The sequence below is a fragment of the Clarias gariepinus genome, chromosome 23 (assembly GCF_024256425.1).
Source record: "Clarias gariepinus isolate MV-2021 ecotype Netherlands chromosome 23, CGAR_prim_01v2, whole genome shotgun sequence".
NCBI lineage: Eukaryota > Metazoa > Chordata > Actinopteri > Siluriformes > Clariidae > Clarias > Clarias gariepinus.
In genome coordinates, this window is record NC_071122.1 from 4,219,397 (window position 1) to 4,242,250 (window position 22,854).

A 22,854-nucleotide genomic window follows, 5' to 3' on the forward strand; every position below is an offset into this window, starting at 1 on the left:
TGCCGATTCACAAACCGAAATCCGGCCACGCAAAGCAAATCCCCGTTTTCTGTTCACTCGCGGTAGCGCTCGTGTCTTTGGCGATGCGGATCAGTCGGGCTGTTCGGGTCGTTTTTTCGTTTTGAAACGATGCGTGTGCTTTAAAGAAAAGAAAAAAAAACGGGGAGTGTGTATGTCTGTGTCTGTGTGTTTGTGTTTTGGAGTCGCAGTGTGTGTGTGTGTGTGTGTGTGTCGATTCCCCTCATGACCTCCTAACAACGACCGGGATTTAACGGCTATTTATTATTATTATTATTATTATTATTATTATTATTATTATTATAAAACCAGATCTGATCTCATCTGTAAAATTCTGCAAATTCGTCTTTAATGACAGCCAGTGTGTGTCTTTGATTTAGGGAGAAACCATCAAGTCGTTACGGTGAGTAAACATGTAGACATTTCGTTTTATTTTACCCACGCGCGCGCGCGCACACACACACACACACACAACCGGGTTTAATGCAAAGTGGGGAACCCGAAAACCCAACAGCCAGCGAGGACCTGGTGTATTTAACACTAACCGCGCGCTTCTGAAGCAGGTTTGACATCGCAGTGTGTGTGTGTGTGTGTGTGTGTGTGTGTGTTCACACTGAGGATGAGTTCAAGCCACACGATGCTAATTAACGGTCCAAAAAACTGGCCATATATCTAAAATAATCATGATTAAATTCTCTGTAGATATAGAACATGTGCATGCTGTATCGATGGGAGAGGTTATGTGGCGTCTAGGTTTTGTTTACGTCTCCTTGCCACCGACCACACACACACACACACACACTCACTCACGGGTAGCCTGTCACATTGCTGTCTTAAGACAGCTGGGGTTTTGGAAAGGTCAGTCACATTTTTTACAGGACCTTATACTGGTCATTCACACAAGCTTTTTTTTATTATTATTCTTTTAGGCCTAGCTTTAAGTGTGTGTGTGTGTGTGTGTGTGTTTGTGTGTATGTGTGCTTGTCTTCAAGACTACATGGTAAGCTATCTTCATCCTTCAGCCTTTCCCCTAACGCCAAGCAGATTCTCTTCCTGAAAAGATTAGCCCATGCATGTCAACGCCGTTTTTGCATTTCTGACGTCTCTGGTTTGGACCATTTCCTAGCCAGAAAAAGATAAAATACATTCCCCAAATAACACCTAGCACAGGACAAGTCGGGTAAAGGCTGTCCCATTGAGGAAGAAAGGAACAGTCCATTGCATTTTATCAGGTCCTAAAGAGAAAGTTAATAAGATAAGATACAATGTTGCAAAATTTGTTTAAGGGAAATATTTTGTACAAGTTTTTTTTTTTTAATGCCCTCCGAATAGTTTATGTATGTCACCACCTCGCCTTTAAAAAGTATGATACATTTTTATGGCATGTTTTAAAAGCTGTGATATTGTTTTGGAAAGTTTGAATTGCCATGTGACCAATTTGGAATAAAAAAAAGTGGGAATCTAAATTGGGATATAAATCCAGGTTTCTTGTCAAACATCAGATCTCTCAATCTTACTAGTAATGTCATTTTGTAAGTAAAGACTTTTTCAGTTCCTGTCCATTTTTAACTTTTCCAACCATACATGGAACTTGGTGACCTATTCAGATTATAATATCTACTGTAAAAAAATGATGTTAAATTTAAATTACTGCCAGCATAATTACATACAATTGAAATAGGTAACTTACTCTATAATACTTAGTGTTCTTCCTATTTTGTTTGTTGCAAAAGTAGCACATTGTAATATATATAAGTATAGTCAAAATACTTTGATAAACGTTTTTAAAGCAGTACACAAGATCCTAAATTATGCAATAAGAAATTGCTCCAAAGAAACATTACACAATAAGAAATTGCAAAAAAAAGAGAAATTGTGAATTGTAATGAGTTACATTGCTAGAAAAAAAGAAGTAAGTAATTTATATGGGATTTCTGTTTAAAATATCAGGGTAATTTTCAAATGTTAGCACTTGTTGCACTTACCCTCCTTGACTTAAATAATTAGTTTCTTGATTTTAGTTAAACATGGGATGACAAAGTAATTAAAGAAATGCAAATTAAAAAAAAAATTTCCTCAAGGGTGTATTATTACTATTTCATTATCACAGTAGTCCCAATATAAGATTAGTTTCTTTCCCACATTTTCAGTAGTAAACTGGTTTTAGCACTATACTTTAGACTAGAAATGATTGCAGTTCTTAGTAGCTTTTTAGAGTATTGTTTTAGCACCTTGCTAGTTGCTTTTAGGTGGCTGAATTAGATTTTATTGCAGGAGTGGAAGTGCCTGCACCTTTTGGGCAATACTGGTTTAGTCATATTACAACAAATGGTCTTGGCAACACCCACCGCAAGGCCTCCGTTGGCTCCCTGTAGGGTGTGGGGTGGAAGAGTCAGGACATGTTCGGGTGTGTATTCTGCATTCCGAAAAAGTCTGTTTCACTCGCCGTGCCTAGACAACGTTCCTTGTGCTGAATGTGTTTTAGTATTTGCTTTGCCGTCCCCAGAATTTTGATACACTTTTACCATTTGTCTTCCAACAGAGTAACGCAGATTAAGATTTTTTTCTAATTTTGACAAAGAAATTTTTAAAGAAATAAAAAACACGTGTCACAGTTTTTATTGTCTCACTAGAGTTTCTTTTCACAAGCAGTTATAAAGCCTCTTTCTTCCGAACTTTTTTACCTTGACCGTTGTTGAAGGTGTGGTTGATTCCAGTTTGTCCACATTTCTAATTGGAGAAGTCAAGGTTCATTTTTCTCTTTTTTTGTCATTTTTCTTTTAGTTTAAGAACCAAAATAATTTCTATGCCTGCCTTAAAAAATAGACGAATGTTTAAATCTCCATAATGAATTTTAGATAGAACATTTTTGTTTACACTGCAACAGATACTTCAGCAAGTAAAACAGCTTATTATTATTATCACATATATGTAATATTTATAATTTTCTTACTTTCTTTTACAAAATTATTTTATATATATGCTTGCAGTTTTTAAATGAAAGAAATCTTTTTGTGATCTTTGTGTGATTTTTGTGATCTTTTAAGAAAAAATGCTTGGAATCAATAGATATTATGATAGTTAAATGAAAGTCTAAAACATATGCTTTTTTATTGTTTTTTTTTAATGGCTCTTGTAAATATATTTATTAATTCGACTATCCTAAATTAAGAGTTGATACATGTATAAAGTTTACAACGTTGCATTATTTTAAACCACAAATAATCAATTAAGTTTAAAGAAATCACGACTCTAGTGGGAGATTCTGATATTATTTGGAGTTCCTCTTCTGTTTCTGCTTGTGCATGACACAATTACTCTAATCTATCCATTACTTAGAGAACTGCATTTTGTTTTAGTCAGAGTTTCAGCTGAAACTGAAAAAGCACCAGATGGTGTCAACATATCAAGATTCAGCATGTCTTTACTTTTGTCCTGCATGTCTAGTTCATAAGAAAAAAAATGCAGCTTCTGCTGTAAAACTGTGAATTTCTCGTTTTGCTGCTAATTTTTGCATCAAAAAAATTCCACAAGCATATTTTATTCATCATGTTTCTAATTGTTTCCTTTTTTTTCATTTATCTCAGGCCTTCCAATGGGGACAACTAAGAGCAAGCCAAAAGACCCTGGCCAGAGATCTCTGAGTCTGGATGGTACCATTGGTTTGGGCTCCTCCAGTGGACATCATTTCAATTCTGGTCCTCAGACACAAACACCAAATCGGAGCCCTTCGGCGGGGACCAGCGGAAGGCGGAGCAACACTTACCACAGCAACAGTGCAGAACATCAACTTTTTGGGGGTGTGGATCTTAATGCAACCATCACGTCACCTGTGAGAGGTATTGCTTAAGGCTGAATTTGATTTATGGTACCAAAAAGTAAGAAAAATTCTTGGCCGGCATATAAACTCAGCATTTTTTTTTATTCATTTTGTTACAGTATTTACAAGATGTTTTCTGTTATTCGTCTTTTTATTAACAATCATATTTTACCATGATTGTGGGTCAAGATATGCATTACTGAAAAAGAAGTCCGTGATAAATGTAGCAAGCAGAATACAAAGAAATAAACTTGAATACAACGGTTTTGTCCTCGCCAATGAATGTGCAGCACTTTGGACATTTGCGTAGGTAAGATGAAAGACTGTAGAACAGGTGATGACACTGGTGACATTGCTCAAGTAAGATGAGCGACTCTAGATCAGGCAGAAGCAGTGGTTACCCGACTTGAGGAGAGATGTGGAGCTGCAGACATTGACATTAGTCAAGCAGCAGACACTAAGCACTACAGTGTTTTCCACACGCAGAAAATACCTGGTAGTAAGTACCTTGAAGTATATGTACGGCCGCCCATGTAAATTTGACCACCCTTTTCAAAAATCCGTCAGGAGAACGATGCCATCAGTGATCACTTAATTAGAAGCGGTAGTCCTGATGGTGTGTGTCGATGGGGAAGGCCTCAGACATTAAACTGTGCATTTGGGTTTTCTGGTACGTCATGTGGATACAAAGTTATCATTTCTTAAAAAAATGTATTGCTACCATAATATGGAAATAACATCACAAAAATTTTGAACTAATAATCTTTTTTATCAGTGGTAACAATCGAAAACAACCATAAAAACATGTAATCTGATATGTGCCTATGTGACAAATTTTACATTTTTTGCTCAGTCTGAGAGTCCTTCTGGTGCCTTTTGGCAAACTCCAGGCGGGCTACCATGTGCCTTTTACTAAGGAGTGGCTTCCGCCTCTCTACCATATAGGCCTGATTCCCCTACACTCTCAGACCATGAGAAGCAAAATTCTCAGGTCTGATGGGACTCTGGTCACTCTACCATATATGCCTAATCTGTGGATTGCTGCAGAGATGGTTGTCCTTCTGGAAGGTTCTCCTCTCTCCACAGAGGACCTCTGGAGCTCTGACAGAGTGACCATCGGGTTCTGGGTCACCTCCCTGACTAAGGCCCTTCTCCCTCGATCGCTTAGTTTAGCTCTAGGAAGAGTCCTGGGGGTTTTGAACTTCTTCCACTTACGGATGATGGAGGCCAGTGGGCTCATTGGGACCTTCAAAGCAGCAGAAATTTTTCTGTAACCTTCCCCAGATTTGTGCCTCGAGACAACCTGTCTCGATGGTCTACAGACAATTCCTTTGATTTCATGCTTGGTTTGAGGTCTGACATGAACGGTAAACCTCGGGACCTTATATAGACAGGTGTGTGCATTTCTAAATCATGTCCAATCAACTGAATTTACCACAGGTGGACTCCAATTAAGCTGCAGAAACATCTCAAGGATGATCAGGGGAAACAGGATAATCAGGGGAAACAGGATGCACCAGAGCTCAATTTTGATCTTCATGGCAAATGCTGTGAATACTTATGTACACGTGCTTTCTCAATTGTTTTATTTTAAATAAATTGGCAAAAACCTCAAGTAAACTTTTTTCCTCTTGTCATTATGGGATGTTGTGTGTAGAATTCTAAGGAAAAAAATGAATTTAATCTGTTGTAGAATAAGGCTGTGGCATAACAAAATGTGCTGTGAATACTTTCCAGACTCACTGTATATTCCACAATCCTGACCCCTTTATATGTGTATGTAAAATGTATGTATGTAAAATCTAAAATTTGTCTCTGATTCATGAACTCCTTCTCAGAACACAATCCAGGAACCATCTCATCCCGAGTTGCGACTATCAGCTTGAATAAAAGGCATAAGTGCATCACGCATAATAACTTTTACTCTGATCATAAAGTCGCACACATAAAAATATCATTTTGTACAAAGTGAAGTGACGTCCGAACCTTTGCCGAGAAGTATCAGCCGAACAAATCTGTGTAGAGTACTGAGGCTTATAATCGATAACACGGTGTGCTTTTTGTGCAGCACTGACAAAAGAAATTTCTCTGGATAGATTTTTAGTGAAGCTGGTGGAGGCCAAGAAACAAAAAGGAGAGAAAACCCCTGAAGGAGAATTACCCAGTGCTATTGTGGAAGGGGATTCTCGTTCCAAACTCTAATCTTCCTCTCCTCCATTTCGTCACATCAGCGAGTCTCTCTAAGAAAGGTGCGAGAGCAATACATGTAAAGATGAAGTGTTCGCTCTCTTCTGCACAGTTTATATTTATATGTAGGGCTGAATTATTTTTAAATACATTTTTTTTCTGTGTTCTATACAAAATACATCAAAAGTTTAATATAGTTCATGTCCAAATCAATTTTATTTGTATAGTGCTTTTAACTGTTGTCATTGTCGCGAAGCAGCAAAGTGACAGAAGACTCATTGAGTCATTGTATTTTAATTGTATCCTATGGAAAAAACTGAATCCGTCTACGACTAAATCGTAGCCGCTTCCGTTGGCTACCATCCAAGTGTATTTCGGACCGGTGGGAAACATTGCACTGACGCTGGCTACATTGCTAAAAGAATGCTGGGAATGGTTATCTCGCAATGACGCGGGACACGTTGGTTAAGAAATGATGTGCTTGTGCAAAGTAAGCGGTGCCTGCGGGACGATTGTTTGAGTAGACTAATCACAACTTGGGCATTACAACCCCCTGGAGGGGTTGATTAGGTGTTGACATTAATTTGAAAAGCTGTGCAGGAGACATGGTTAAGTAATAAAGAGTGGTGGTGCACTGTTCGAGGAATGATGTGGAGGGGGAGGGGTGGTGAAGTTTGGATTAGTGTATGACTTGATGCTAATAGTTTCTTTGAAATTATTTGATTAAACGGTTAGAAATAGTCTCAGTTATTAGTGCTCAAGATTTGTGTGTCGGCAGGAGCGAGTTTCCAATGGCCAGTTATTGATTCACTTTTTATTTAACTGACCAGCACAGTTAGACATGCCTTGGAGCTGTTCTCTTTCTGTGTGTGTGTGTGTGTGTGTGTGTGGTAAGTGGGGGGTTAATCATTAGCAGGGAGCATTTGTTCAAGCATTTGCCAAACAAATGGCTTTTCACACCTGTTCAGCAGAGCTTTAGAAAAGTGCCAACTTCTCAGTAATACTGATCTGCACTTGAGCACTCGCGCCCCCTCCTCATCCCATGGCTTTAACCAGATTTCCTTCTCATTCACAGCTGGTGTCACCACGTTTGTTGCACTATATGACTACGAATCTCGGACTTCTGCGGATCTTACGTTTAAGAAGGGCGAGAGGCTCCAGATCCTCAATAACACGTAAGTCTTGTCATGTGCGTCTTCTCGGAGACAGCTGATGATGTATGTGATGAAGCACTTTTCTGAAGCACATCATAGCACAACATGAAATTAGAGCAGCTCGGCCAGTGTTTAGAGCAGTTCGAAGGCCGTTCATTATCAGCTCTCGTTGTTCCCTTTCTTGAGTCCTTGATGATACATCATGGAGACAGGAAATGAATGTCGTGTATGTCAGCACCCAGACAGATTCCATCTCAGACTCTGAGTCATCATCTTGGTTCCAGCGACAGAAATATATAATTCAGTATGGAAATACACACTTATTATATGTCTTTCCTATCCACTATGTGGACAGACATAGACAGGCACGGCATCATTACAGCTTTATTAGGTGTTAAAAGCACAAATTATATTAATGCTGATGTAAGTGAAATTTGGTCTTTACTGTTTTGACTGGAAATTATCATAATGTTAGATGTCTGAGGCATACTTTAGGTATGTTAACTTATCATTTGCATTTTTTGGTGCTAAATACATTTTTACAGTAAATCTTTTGTGACTGTATGAATTTAAAGTAACAGTTTTGTCAAAAAGGTGGGCAGAGTTTTAAACATTAGAAAAAGAGAAGAAAATCTACCCCTAGAATTCCACAACCTCTTCCTGAATCTGAATTATCAGTTAGTGATGAGCTTATAAACTATATTTATTTAATTTAGTTAATGCAATATATATGGGTAAATACTGTAATAATATAGAAAGAATATCTAGTAATACATTGAAATTTAACTGATGTTTAGGTTTGGTAACAAAGTTCTAATAATTTTTAGCAAAATAAAAGGAATAATAAAGAATAATTATTAACCAAAAATATTATTAATAATAATAATAAATCTTATTTAAAAAAAAAAAAGTTTTTACTAATAAATATTTATATCGTAAATATTTTTGGTCATATTTTTTTATTTAGTGCAAAAAAATTTTTTTTATTATGTGATACTAGTTTGTCTAGAAGCGGAATTTTAGATTGCTTTACGTTTTATTTCTGTTTGTGTAATTATGTTATAACTTTTCTAATATAAAAAATACGTATCGCATATCTCTATAGAATTATTTCTGTTCCGGTCCATAGTTCTAACTTTGGTTTCATTTTTTTAACTACATTTTTATAACTACACTTCATTATTTGCCTGAGCAGTATCACACGTGCCTTTTTGTTTTTTTTAACGTGTTTTTAACATTTTGTGATTTTTCTGCTGGTTTCCACCCTTGAGTGAGCTGCACTTGCTGTCCTCACACATCACACAATGTCCTCATGCAGTGTTACACCAAGTGTCTTTCACTTATCTAAGGAATCTTAATGTGACAATCTCACATTTCCTGACAGAGACATTACGTAATGAGACAATAGGCACTTATTATTTATTTATTTATTATCTATTTTTAACAAAAAACAACAATACTGATCAATACAATCAATTATTTAAAGTTTTTATTACCAATTGTTTCGCAGTACACTTTTCTTGACGTCTTTTTATAGCATTAATAGCGCTAGTAATCGTCGTTGACTCAGTTTTTAGAAATAGTTAAAAGGTTCAAGCTAAAAATAAGCTGATCAGCTTTAATGTAATCAGTGATATCAGTATTTCAGGTCGAAGCCCTTGTATGTCCGTCTGAGATCTCTGCCCAACTTATTAAAACAAAGAAATAGAATTTTGTGAGGCCATGCTGTGTTGCATGTTTTTTTTTTTTTTTTTTGAGAATTTGGGCACTTAGGGTCTTTCACATACTCTGTGTATTTATGGTAAACTATTGTGTTCATTGGCTCTTTTGAGTGACGCATGTAGTCACGCCCACCTAAAGGGGAAAAAAGCTCCAAAAAAGGTCCTCCAATGAACAAAACATAAAGATAACATTAAAGGAGCGAGTTCGGACCAATGTACAGTCAAAAGCTTTCTTTTAGTTGAAGATCTCCTGTTTAATGTAAAATATTTGCTACTTGTGGATAGAAATTTCTGATGATATTTTTGACAGCAATTCTCTATTTATAGCAGTTTCTTATCTTATCGAAATTCCCAGTTTAATATTTAGATTCATATTGCGATTCTGTTAGCATCATCATTTTCACGAAATTCCAAATTTTTATATATTTTTTACAATTATTTTGTAAAAAAAAATTAATAATAAATCCTAAACAAACATAGCGAATAATTTGCTCCTACCACAGAGAATGCTGTGCTGCCTGCCTATGTGTGAATAGTTTAGGATTATAATGCTGCAAGTTTTTCTCTTTTTTTTTATAATGGATGCTGTTTTATATCAGTGCTGTTTATTTTTCCCCTCCTAAATGCTGCGTGGGTAAAATTAGGAGAAAATACAACTACAGGTCAGTAACTCTTCTTTTACTTATTTTTTTTTTCTACAGTGTTGGAAGTGTATCAAGTCAAATGTAGTATGATTTTTTATTTTTGTTTGTTGTTGCAACATTCTTCATGATTAAATGAAGGTGCTTAATATCAACTCTAGACCCAAAACATCTAGTATTATAATGTGGTTTTCAAAGTGGTCTTTCCATGTGTATAATAAAATAAAGGAATGATTAGCCTGCAAATGTTTTAAAAAGCAAGAAAAAAGAATCTGCACAAGTCTTTTAAAGTTATTTTTTAAAAAGGAACGTTTAGAAACCTATTTGTTTGTTTGTTCATTGCTTTTTACAAGATTAGTTCGATAAAGTCAGTGAAAAGCCTTGTTGAATTCAATAATAAATATAATTAACAAACTGGACAAATTGATATGTGTGTGTTTGCTAGTAGGTTCGGGAAAAAGAAATTAAAAATAAAATGTTCCGGAATACACACTAAATTTATGCGATTATAGTAAGATAAATATAAATGTATCCCTTTGTAATTAGTCATTTTAGTAAACGTACATATTTATTTCATGTTTTATGGTTGAATTTTGTTCTTTTCTAGAAACAAATGCTTTAGTTTTCTACATACAGTGTGCAAAAAATTGTTTTAGTAATCTCAAGGCATATTTATTTTTTAAGAATAATCCTGTTACAGTGAAACCTCGGTTTGCAAGTAACGCAGTTTGCGAGTGTTTCACAAGACGAGCAAAGATTTTTTTAGTAAAATTTGACTTGGAAAATAAAGTCTTGGTTTACGAGTACCGAGTATCATGTATCACGCATGTCTTGTTTTGGCGCCAAACGACACAGGATCACAACTGAACCAATGGATTTTTTCTCTTGCGCTGCGGAATTGTGGGTAATCGTTTCCCCTGCTCGGTCTTAGTGCGCATCTCTTACATCTGTGCACACGTGTACTGTTTACTATAACACTGTAACCATGTGTGTGCACGTTAAACACTTTTTATTTTGTGTCTGTATGTGTGTGTACAGCGCGCGTGTAAAGCAAAAGCAAGTCTCATTAGAGAGGTTAAAGATCCATTTTCTCTCCCTGCATCACCCCGTTCTTTGTCTGTGTGCGCATGCATCATTGGACACCATGCCACACACACAGACCCCTCCTACTTTCGCCTTCACACACGAACACACACACACACACACACACACTCTTTCTCTCTGCTCTACACAGACGCACTCTGTCACAATTCTTTTTAAAGGTAAAATGCAGGTTAATTTGTTTTATTTTTACTTTACAGCTGTGATTCCATTAGTGTGTTGCTTAGTCGAGTGTCATTAGAGAGATTTCTTGTCACACACACACACACTCACACACATACACAGCGCCTTCGTGCACAAACGGAAACACTTATCTGTCAGGATTTATTTTTTAAAGGTACAGTGCAGGTTAATTTTTTTAATTTTTACTTACATTTTGTGTTAATTATTTTTATGTATTTATTTCTTGGGGCTGTGGAACAAATAATTTGAGTTTCCATTATTTCTTATGGAAAATTTGATTTGGTTTACGAGTGTTTTGAAATACGAGCCCACTTCAGAATGAATTATGCTCATAAGCTCATGTATTTGGAAAAAATCATTTATTATTTATTTATTACAGAAAAAATCTGTGGATGGCCCACAGTTCATTGTTTATCAATTTACTGCGTTCATTGTTTTATATCTGGTTGTTTTTGCGACGTTGATGTGCTGATTGGTGTGGGTTTCAGAGAAGGAGACTGGTGGTTGGCGAGTTCCTTGACCACAGGGAAGAGCGGCTACATCCCGAGCAATTACGTCGCACCATCGGACTCCATCCAAGCCGAAGAGTAACGAAATATTTTTATATGGATAACATTTAAAATATTTTAATTTTCATTTTTAGTATATCTTTTACTATTATAATAATTATGATTATTTTGTTTAATTATAATCTACAACTGCTTTATAGTGTAACCAGTGTAAATAGCACCACATTCTCTCTCTTTCTCTAATGTCAGGTGGTTTTTTGGTAAAATAACACGGCGTGATTCTGAGCGTCTGCTGCTAAACCTTCAGAACAGAAGAGGAACTTTCCTTGTAAGAGAAAGTGAGACGACTAAAGGTGTGTATGTGTGTTGCATATTTCTACCTCTAATCAGTACATATTGTATGGATACACAATGTGTTTTTTGTAGTTTCTTTTGAAGTTGATATAAAACTATGTAAAAAATGCCAAACAGCAAAAACGTGGATCCTGTTTTTTGTTTTTTTTTACAAAAATTAGCCCTTTGGTTTTCCTTGGCTTAGTTTAATTACATCAGATATTTAAACTTGAATTTTTTAAATGACAGATTATTATTATTATTATTATCTGTAGAAACTGCAGGTACAATAACAGTAATGTGAATAACACATAACGCAAGTTAAAATCTTCAGGATTGTTGTAGAGAGCACACGATACATGTTTTTTTCTTTAAACATTATTCATATTTCATTTTGACTGAAGCAGTTCACATCCCAATCCTCTCACCCAAAAAGGCATCATCAGATCAGTTCAAACTAACTTCAACAAATCGTAATCAAAATGACTCTAGTCTGTTTTTTATCCATTGAAGATCTTTGTGTGAAGATTCAGTAGCATTTTTTTCCAGTAGACAGCTGAATCGATGAAAGTAGGTCAGTGTGCGAAGCTGCTTTACCTTCACAGCTATAAATAATCTCTTTAGAGCAGAGAAACTTGGGGAGAAGAGCTCTTCATTTCTGCTTCTATTGTGTGTTGTATTAAAATCCTTGGCAATTTATTGGACATTATTTATTACACTCTTAGGTTTGATGGATTGTGTTGTTGGGCGTTGCGGTGTGATGTGAAGCGTGCATTGCGATGTGTTGGATGTGATGCAATGGCATGTGAGCTGATGTGATACAGTGTGATGCGTCGCAATAAAATGTGAGCTGATGGAATTCACAGGAACGCGATGTGAGGTCATAAATGTGATTGTGCAACAATGATATTGCAATAAATTATTACATTACTCTTTTCTGACATGGATATTGTAAGCGTTTTTAACTGTTTTTTTATTTTTATATAATTGCAAGATGATGGGGTGATTTATGTTCCATACTAAGTAATTAAAATAGTCTTTAAAATGCCTTTCATTGATAAGGAATGATGTACAGTATATGTAAGGCACTTTATTTGAACATATCATTTACCACCATCATCATCATGATTAAATATCCTCCGTGTAGATGTAGCTACTGAGACAATTAATTCATGCATAGAAGCTACATTCATATGGAGAGTATTTTCTATTGAATTAAATTAGAATCATCCAAAATAGAGATTCTAGTATAACTGATCTGATCTGATCTGGGTTTATGTACTCAAAGCATTTAATCACAATATAACTTATTTCACAAGGGTAAAGGATTCTGCTCCTTGTGATCTGTGTAATCTGCCAGAAATATACCACAATAGATGTCTTTTTCTCCCACTTTGAGGTTAGGACTGGCTTCCCTTTTTTTAAAATAAATTCTATGGCATGACTGGTTATAAGTTACTTAATTCAGTCTTAAAAATGGGGAAAAAAAGAATCACCAATTAGCATAAATCTATGTGCTGCATGTTCTAAAGTGTTACGAATTCTGTTCCGGTTTTACAGACTAAAACACGCTGAAGCTCACTTCGGACTTTTTGTAGTTCACAAACTGAACATGTGATCATTATTATACAAAGCTGTGTATATTCGTCAATAGCTGTGTTTACCTGGACCCTCATACTAATTTATTTAAAATTCAAAGATCTTTATTAATCCCAGTGGGAAAATTGCTTTGCCTTATTACATCTTTTTCAAAGGAAATTGCAGTTTGAAAATAAAGAAATGAAACATATTTACAATGTTAACAAAAATAAAAGCTATAAAAGTTAACACTGCAAAAAAAAGATTGACGAGTGAAAAGATCTTGAATCTAGCCACAACTTTCTATAATGTCTTAAAATAAGATGAACCAAATGTAAAATTATTAAGCTGTTTTTAAGTCAAGTGTTACTAAAATTTCGCTTACAAATTGAGTAATATTTCACTAAAAATAAGCTTAATGATCTTGTTTTTTCTTATTTTAAGGAATTATAGATAGGTTTTGCTAGATTGAAGATCTTTTCACTTGCCGTATCATTTTTTGCAGTGTACAGCTGTGATGAATGGCAGCGTGAATGTGAAGTAAAATGGAATGCTAAATATTGCACAGGATAATAGCCGAAGGTTCAAAGTGAAAATTTAAACTAATTGTATAAGACCAATTGTAATAATCCCACCTCATAATAATAAAAACTCCTCAGCCTGAACAATCTGACGCACGAGAGAGAAAGAGAGGTTCTCATGGAGGAATGAAAGCGAAATTTTCCTCCTGGAAACTTGTCATGTCACTTAACGTCAGGCAAACATGTACTGAAAGAATATATTTATTCCAACAATAGAGAAACATGTTTACATGGCCAATATTTATGTACTGAACACAGCCAGTGACCTTCAGGCACACTCACTCACTCACTCACTCACTCATCGTCTACACCGCTTTATCCTGTATTCAGGGTCGCCAGGGGCCTGAAGCCTATCCCAGGAGGCTTAGGGCACGAGGCAGGGTACACCCTGGACAGGGTGCCAATCCATCACAGGGCACACACACATACACACATTCACACACTTCTGGCAATTTGGGAACGCCCATTAGCCTAATCCTTAGGGCTTTGTACTGTGGGAGGAAACCGGAGTACCCAGAGGAAACTGACCAAGCACAGGGAGAACATGCAAACTCCGGGAATCGAACCCGGTCCCTGGAGGTGCAAGGGGAAGTGCTAACCACTTCACCACCGTGCACAACCGTGTTATTAATGATCACATGCTTGGTTTGTTAAATGCCAAAAGGCACATGTTTTAGTATTTACACCTAAAGTGAATTCTTAACATTTTGGAACATGCTGTAAATGAATCTTTACGCTAAATGTCGCTTCTTTTTTTGTTTTGTTACAATACTGGTTGTTCATTAACTAAAACTCCTGTTATTTAATCCACTTTAACTTAATATTATTTCAGAGACCATGAATAGGATGGCTCCGAATGTTTCAGATTGATGATATGAGATTAAGGTTTCTGTGTAAAAATGAAGTTAAACTGGTGTTTCCCTATCTGTGTGTGTTCCTCTGGATATCTTAAGAACAGGAAGTAATCCGCTAACAGAAACCGCTCAGTGCTCAATGGTTCATATCATCATCATCACTGTATCATCTGACTTTTGGGTTTTTTTTTGTTTTGATTACTGTAACAGGGGGTTGGGCTTGGAACCGAATTCTTCTACATTCTTACTTTTATTCCATTTGAACTTGCATCTGTTATCAAGAATGCACAATTTGGCATGCTTCTGCTGAATTGCGCGTTCCTATTGGTCACACACACAGGTTTATATTAGATACTTTCTATAGCGACGTGGACGATCAGCTAAATCAAAAATACAGATTACAAAATGTTTTTTAAACAGGTAGCAGGTTCCCTGCTGATGAGTGTGTGTCTTAAACTTTTATTTAAGTGCTGTGTTATTGTGTTGTTGTTGTTGTTGTTGTTGTTTAGGAGCATACTGCCTGTCTGTGCTGGACTACGACAACACGAAGGGTCTAAATGTCAAACACTACAAAATCCGGAAGCTGGACAGCGGGGGATTTTACATCACGTCTCGGACGCAGTTCAGCAACCTACAGCAGCTCGTCCTGCACTATCGCAGTGAGTCCAGGCTGAGTGAGACAAAGAAAGCCGTGTCCTGAGTAGACCATGTCCTTCTTCGGATTTAATTACCCGTGCACATCTCACTGAGAAATAAACTCGTGTAACAAATTTCAGGTGCAACTCACAAGCAGAGTGAAAATGCATTTACGTCATCAAACCAAAAGGCAAAACAGAAGGCGTGTAGATTACCTACGGTGGTGCGTTTACCACCTGAAAACTCATAAAGAGTTTGTCAAATGCGAATAAAAGACGTACCGGATCGCCTATTGTTTTTATTTTGTCACTAGCCTTTATTCAGATAGTTTTCAGTGGCAATTGTCTCCCCCAAAAAAAGAAATGAATTAACAAATAAATAAACGATTAGATCTTTAATCCTGACTCTCTCCTCTCCTGCGTCTGGCTGTCTGGGACGAGAGCACCAGAGTGTACGTGATGGGCTGCGTTCAATAATGAGAGCACTCAAAAACACGTTTCGTTTGTAAACCTTTCACACGCATTCTTGTTATTGAACGCAGCCCCGCTGTACAATCACAACGCTGTCCATGGTAAACAGTTCGAATTAGCAAGTTTAAATTGGAACGATTGGATGCTTAATAAATTTAGCATTAATATGGTTGTGTTAAATTTATTAATGATAATTTAAGCGCTTCTTTTTTTTCCCTTTTTGTGCCTCTACATTTGAAGTCACAGATACAGAGTGGACCAATAAAAATTCTCAGGTACGGTCGTCATTAGCAGGTAATGCTAGCAAAGCAGACTCGGTGCGTTTACATATCTTTTGTCTTTGGTGCGTTCACATTTCAATCAAACCGTACCAGAGTTCGTCTGAAAGTGGAGACCAAGAACCACCTTTTAAAGAGGTTTCGGTTCACTTGCCTGGTATGCACAAAGCCTTCAAGTAAACCGCACTAACAGAATCGAACCAGACGTATCAAGTGTAAACACACCCTTAGTGTGTATATGCGTAAAGACTGGAGCGTTGAAGATACTAAAGACTGGAGATCCTTGAGACGAAGGATATGATTTTTTGGGCATCTATAATCAAAGAAATCAAGAAGATTTTCCTGAAGGTTTTTATTTCACTGTGAGGTTGTGTTTTTATTTGTTATAGAGTCTTAACTTTTATAGCACTTTGACTTTGTTCCAGAACTCGTCTCTAATGTAGTAGACACTGTACGATGTGTTCGGGTGTTATGTGTCTGTGTGAGAGTGTGTGTAATAGTATCTTTTAAAACTATGTTAAGGATGTAGAAAATGCTATAAATATTCATTAGTGCTGCTATTAATACCTGTTTTCCGTCCCTGGTCTTTTCAGCGCACGCAGACGGATTGTGTCACGTCCTGACGGAAATCTGCCCCATGCTAAAGCCGCAGACTCAGGGACTAGCGCGGGACGCCTGGGAAATCCCACGCGAGTCGCTGCGGCTCGACGTTAAACTGGGTCAGGGGTGCTTTGGGGAAGTGTGGATGGGTAGGACGCTAATACGTCTTCCTGACATATTCATACACACATGTTGGCTTTGGAATTTTATTACTGTGTACACGTGACAAAGCAGCAAACTTAAATAATGTATTCATAAACATGCTCAATTCATTCCAATGTACATGAATCACCACACACACACACACACACACTAGTTTTCCTGGTTATTTTTATGGAATAGGATCAACTCACTCAAGAGAGAGACAAGTTTAGGGATTTTATAGCAGCTGAGCATGAGGTGTGGGGAATTATTATTTGTTATTTGGCATGCAGCGGCGCGATTAGCATCTACACTGCTTTATTCTGTATACAAGGTCGCCGGGGGGCTGCTGTGTATCCCAGGAAACTTAGGGCACGAGGGGGTACATCCTGGACAAGGTGTCAATGCATCGTAGGGCACACACACATACACACACTACAGGAAGTTTGGGAATGACACTTAGTATAATCCGCATGTCTTTGGACTGCGGACTGGAGTACCTGGAGAAAACCCGCCAAGCACAGAGAGAACATGCAAACTCCACGCACACATAGGCGAGAATGGGATAAACACTCTAAATATGGTTATATATAGTACACTAGTTTTCTTGTCCCTCTGGAAGTACACTTAAAGGTTCCATATTTTTAGATTGTAAGTAATTCAGGAGAACATTAAAGAACACACCCCCAGAGCATGATGCTTCCAGCCCCATGCTTCACTGTAGGTATGGTATTATTGGGATGATACTCATCATTCTTCTTCCTCCAAACACGGCAAATTTAGTTGAGACCAAAAAGTTCTATTTTGGTTTCATCTGACCACAGGACTTTCTCCCATGACTCCTCCGGAGCATCCAGATGGTCCCTGGCAAACTTCAGACGGGCCTGGACATGGGCTGACTTAAGCAGGGGAACCTATCTACTTAGACTTTGGCTGATTGTGGGGTGCACAGGTGTCTTTATGACAGCTAACGACCTCAAACAGGTGCTACTAATTTAGAGTCATGAGCAGAGTGTAGCTGGACTATTTAAAAGCAAAATAACAGGTCTTTGAGGGTCAAAAATCTGGCTTCCCAAAAAGGTTCCAGCTGAAACCGTTTCAGATGTGTTTGTTTTTTAAGTTCTACATAAAACCAATTTTACCAATGTAAAAAAAAATAAATAATAATAATAATAATAATAGGCAGTGTAATAAGTAGGTGTAAATAAATAAATAAATCTAATGGCAAAAATAATAGTCTAAGAAAAAAAGTCTAATAAAAATGAAAGACTAGTGTGAGTCGTCCTGCTCAATGATGATTGTATTTATGAAATTCTCTATTTATTTTAGTATTTAAAATTTCACACTTAATAATAGCAACCTTGATTCATTTAATTAGCTTTAATGTGCTCATATTTATTTCGCTTTAAATAACTTTTATTGAGCTACACTTTCACTGTCATACAGGTACATGGAACGGCACTACGCGAGTGGCGATAAAGACGCTGAAGCCGGGCACCATGTCCCCTGAGGCTTTTCTGGAGGAGGCTCAAGTCATGAAGAAACTCCGGCATGAGAAACTGGTGCAGCTCTATGCCGTGGTGTCCGAGGAGCCCATCTACATCGTCACAGAGTACATGAGCCAAGGTCTGATGTTTACCTTGATGTTAATCATTACTGAATATTGTTCATGCTTTTTACAGTATATTTTGTCCTAAATACAAAATAAATATCTGTCAAATATTTTGCTGTTTCAGGAAGCCTGCTAGATTTCTTAAAAGGAGAGAAAGGAAAATATTTACGACTTCCACAGCTGGTGGATATGGCTTCTCAGGTAGTGCTGTAATAAAACGTTTAGTAGGCAAATAAAGTTTGACTAAGAAAGGTGTATGTAAGGAAGAAAAAAAAACTAATGGCCAAAATAATAGCTAAAGTAAAAAGGCCATGTACAGTATAGGGGGTTAGGGTTAGGGTTAACCCTAGGAGCTAAATGCAAGAAACTATTTAAAAATTAAACTATTCATGTAAAAACAGTACTATGTGAACTAGTGAACTATTTTTTAAGGTTATTTAAATATCTTAAGTTCTTCACAAGGTTAAGGACTGAAACAACTGTACAAAAAGTTTTATCTTTTTTGGATTTGTGATTTTTAAAAATCTTTCCTTTGTGTCAGATTGCTGCCGGGATGGCATACGTGGAGAGGATGAATTATGTTCACCGAGATTTACGAGCAGCAAACATCCTTGTTGGAGACAACCTGGTGTGTAAGGTGGCTGATTTTGGATTGGCGAGACTCATCGAGGATAACGAGTACACTGCCAGACAGGGTGAGAGGTTTGAAAAAAAAAAAAGAAAAACATAAATATATTTTTTAAATATAGAGGTTACATTTTTTCATGGAAAATTATTCAGGAAATCAATGGGGGGTGCTGTATTCCCCTTATTTATGTATGTACAGTATTTATTTATTTATTTACTAGCTTATTAGCGGTTAGCAGCATTTTTGACGCCCTGTTTCTAGGCGCCAAGTTTCCCATCAAATGGACGGCTCCTGAAGCCGCGCTGTACGGACGCTTCACCATCAAATCAGACGTCTGGTCTTTCGGCATTTTACTGACCGAGTTGGCCACCAAAGGACGAGTTCCGTATCCAGGTAGAATGAACCCAAGCAGTATTCACCGTTTCTCTAGTTCCAGGTTTATTCCATTAATTTTTTTTCTTTACTTCGCTTTACTATACTATTATATTTTTATTAGTTTTGATGAGAATGATTGTGGTTTTTTTCCTAATATATAATGTTTAAACTATGTATCCATGATGACAAACATAAACTTTTAAGCTAGGATGCTTGATTAGTGGATGGAAAATAAATTTACGTAAAAACTGTGCTAAAATTGCAACATAACCATAGCAACAGTTTACGTGTTTGAACTGACTAGAAAGCTGGCAAATCAAATTGCACCACATTGATTTCAGTGTAATCACTAGCACCATTACTAATAAACCAACATACCTACTGTTACTTCATAAAATCTTAAAAAAAGAATTCTAAATAAAAAGGTGAATATTTGCACAGGCATGGTGAACAGGGAGGTGCTCGACCAGGTGGAACGTGGGTATCGGATGTCATGCCCGGCTGAATGCCCAGCCTCAATGCACGAGCTCATGCTAAGCTGCTGGCGTAAAGAACCCGAGGAACGGCCGACGTTCGAGTATTTGCAGGGTTTCCTGGAGGACTATTTCACTTCCACCGAACCTCAGTACCAACCAGGAGAAAACCTGTAGGGCTTCCAGAGCTAGCTCGGGGAGAGCATAGACTATGCTGGTACGTTCATACTCACCTGTGTGTGTGTGGCGAATAAGGTGGGAGCTTACAGAGCGATCGACACTCCGTTGGCTACGATTACAAATAATGCATGCTTGTGGTTAAGATTAAAAAAAAAAAAAACTTTTACAAAATGGTACAAACAAAACCTTGTATAGACCTCGTTAAATGAACATTTTAACGAATCCTGTTGTATGTTTTTCCATCCAGCAGAGTACTGCCACGCACCATGAGGTGCCAAAGATTATTCTTTCTTATTTGTTTCCTATCCTTTTTTTCCCCTTCACCCATCTTCAGGATGAGCAAAAAGACATTATTTAGTGCATTATCTGTTGCTTTTTGGTTGTTTGTATATTTTTTCTATGCTACTCTTTAATTAAAGGGCTGCTATGAAATATTTATAATTATAATTACCATACTTTTAAAAATTTTATTCATTTAGAAGTAAAGAAGCCCATCACTTTTAATAAAGCGTCTTTTAAATGGCAGTGTTGATATTTCTAGATATTAGTGTTTATTGGATATCTAACAAGTGACAAGAAGATCATGAATAGATGAAGCCCACAAACTTTCATGATTTCCAAAACTTTGCTAAAAAGTTTTTGACATTATCATACAGCAAAGCATTTTTTTTTCCTTTATTTGTTTTGTGCTGCATAAATTATATTTCTATATCCATGATCACTTTATTATTGAGTTACCTCATACAGAACTAAAGTACGAATTGCTAAATAACAATGGCTGACTGGCTAACATATAGATATGGGAATCACCAGGGACCAAACGATACAATATTATCATGATACCTCGGTGCAGATTCAGTTTGTATCTCTAAATATCACGATTTTAGAAATATCACAAAATACATTTTTTCATGTATTCTTCCAATTCTTAAACTTGCCTGTTAATGTGAGAATAGTTTAGAGCACGCCTCCTGTAGGATTATAGGATTATATAAAAACTGCACCATACTGACTCAAATTTAAACATATGGAAGTTAAAAATTCGTTTTTAAAAATCGATTTTAGAGTCAGTGTGGCAATAAAATAATAGTTACACAAAAGAATCGTCATACTAAAGAAATTTACTGGCCGGTCACTTTCTAGTTTCAATTCTAAAGACTACTTTTCAATTCAGAGTTTTCGCAAGTAGATTTTTATTGAGTCACTTATTTATTTATTTAGTTAGTTAGTTTTATTGGATATGAATTTTAGGGAAAATAGGATGCACAAAAAATTTTATAACAAATGTGACTCTTGTGCAATTCACTTTAATTTAAAAGTAAACTAAAAACATCATGTTACATATATGGAATTAAATGGATACAACTGATGTTTTTTTATTTTATCATCCCTTTTTAATTAACAGAGAATATTCTTCGAATTCCTCTATGAAATGTTCCAGATCTAGTGCCGTGTCATGTGATTGAACAGTATATATAATAATGCTAACAATGATGAAAATCTGAATCAAAATGTTTACATAAGGTTTTGACGCTGCATTTTACTTGGGAATCATGACTCCCTTTGGGGGGTTTCAACGATTTAAGTAAATGAATTGTGTGTGTGTGAGAAGCTGTAATGGTGTCTGTAAATATTGTGCGACCATAAGATATGATACAATTTAATACATATGTATATGCGTGTGTGTGTGTGTGTGTGTGTGTGTGTGTGTGTGTGTGTGTGTGTGTGTGTGTGTAAGAGATGTGTTTGAATGAACCGATGATTTACTACAATATGATTCAGAGTTCAGTATTGTGCAATTAGGGTCAATCAGACCACATGACCTTTTTCCATTGCTCTAAAGTGCAATCTTTATTCTCCCTAGCAAACTGAAGCCTGAAAGTGGTTTTATTATGGAGAAAGCTATTTAGTCCCAATCCTTTTTCTCAGAAGTGGGAGGCCATACCATCTTTCTTTAAGTGATGGACACATTAGGAAGCCCCAAACCTATTATTAATGCTTAAGGTACAAAGGCCACGCCCCCAGACAGTACCAAAGAATTAAAACAAAATTTAGGAAATTTTGTTTTAATTCTTTTTTGTTTTTAATTCTTAATTTTTTTTTTTTTTTTTTTTTAAATAATAGTAGTAATAGAAACAGGAGTACATGTGGGGTTTAACTTTATCCCCACAGATCTTCACTACAGAGTCTTTCGTTAATATTTGATCCTTGTCCAAATCAGTGCAACTGTTTATAAAAAAAACTGACAATAATGAACTGTCGCATGAGTGAATCAGAATCGACCAGATCAAATACCTTTGATCTGGGGCATGCAGAGAGCAGCATACGAAGCAGGTTGTGCTTATTGAGATTGTTTTCTATTCTTTCACATTTATGAATCGTTTCATAAAAAAACACCCCCTTTAAAAATCAAGCTTCATTTTCACATCTCACATTTTTCTTTTGAAAAGAGTTTAAACACGACTGGGTTAAACTCATGAACTCGTTCACACACTTTCCTATGTGTCTGTGATGAAATAAGCTCAGTTTCAAAAACTCTGTGCTTTTAAATTATGTATTAAACTTCAAAACCATGACTACTACTGTTCCTGAATTTTTTGTAAGATTTATATATATAAAGTGCCTAGTCAAAAACAGTACACACTAAGATTTCATTTAATCACTGTTAGCTTTCGTTACCATGCACAATGTGGTGTCGAGTTTACACATAGACGTAATAACCTGGTCATTCAGTACATCCAGGTCATCAACTCACAAAAATGTTCTTGCTACATTACGTTG

At 36.5% G+C, this 22,854-nt stretch overlaps 1 protein-coding gene across 2 annotated transcripts; it reads left to right on the forward strand.

Moving 5' to 3' along the window:
* Positions 1-22,649, forward strand: LOC128511146 (proto-oncogene tyrosine-protein kinase Src-like). 2 transcript variants are annotated; one of them, XM_053483826.1, is made up of 13 exons: positions 1-421; positions 3,606-3,857; positions 7,101-7,200; positions 9,545-9,562; positions 11,314-11,412; positions 11,584-11,687; positions 15,190-15,339; positions 16,658-16,813; positions 18,252-18,431; positions 18,542-18,618; positions 18,959-19,112; positions 19,307-19,438; positions 19,862-22,649. In XM_053483826.1, the coding sequence occupies exons 2-13, from the start codon at positions 3,614-3,616 to the stop codon at positions 20,068-20,070; spliced, it is 1,623 nt and encodes a 540-aa protein (XP_053339801.1). In that variant the 5' UTR covers positions 1-421; positions 3,606-3,613; the 3' UTR covers positions 20,071-22,649. The 2 variants fall into 2 exon arrangements, with proteins under 2 accessions (XP_053339801.1, XP_053339802.1); XM_053483827.1 differs by lacking the exon at positions 9,545-9,562.
* Positions 22,650-22,854: the final 205 nt, after the last annotated feature.

Coding starts and splice junctions, on each gene's coding strand:
- LOC128511146 (XM_053483826.1), top strand. CDS start 3,614: ATGGGGACAACTAAGAGCAAGCCAAAAGACCCTGGCCAGAGATCTCTG. Junction 3,858..7,100: donor CATCACGTCACCTGTGAGAG/GTATTGCTTAAG, acceptor TCTCATTCACAG/CTGGTGTCACCACGTTTGTT. Junction 18,432..18,541: donor CACAGAGTACATGAGCCAAG/GTCTGATGTTTA, acceptor TTGCTGTTTCAG/GAAGCCTGCTAGATTTCTTA.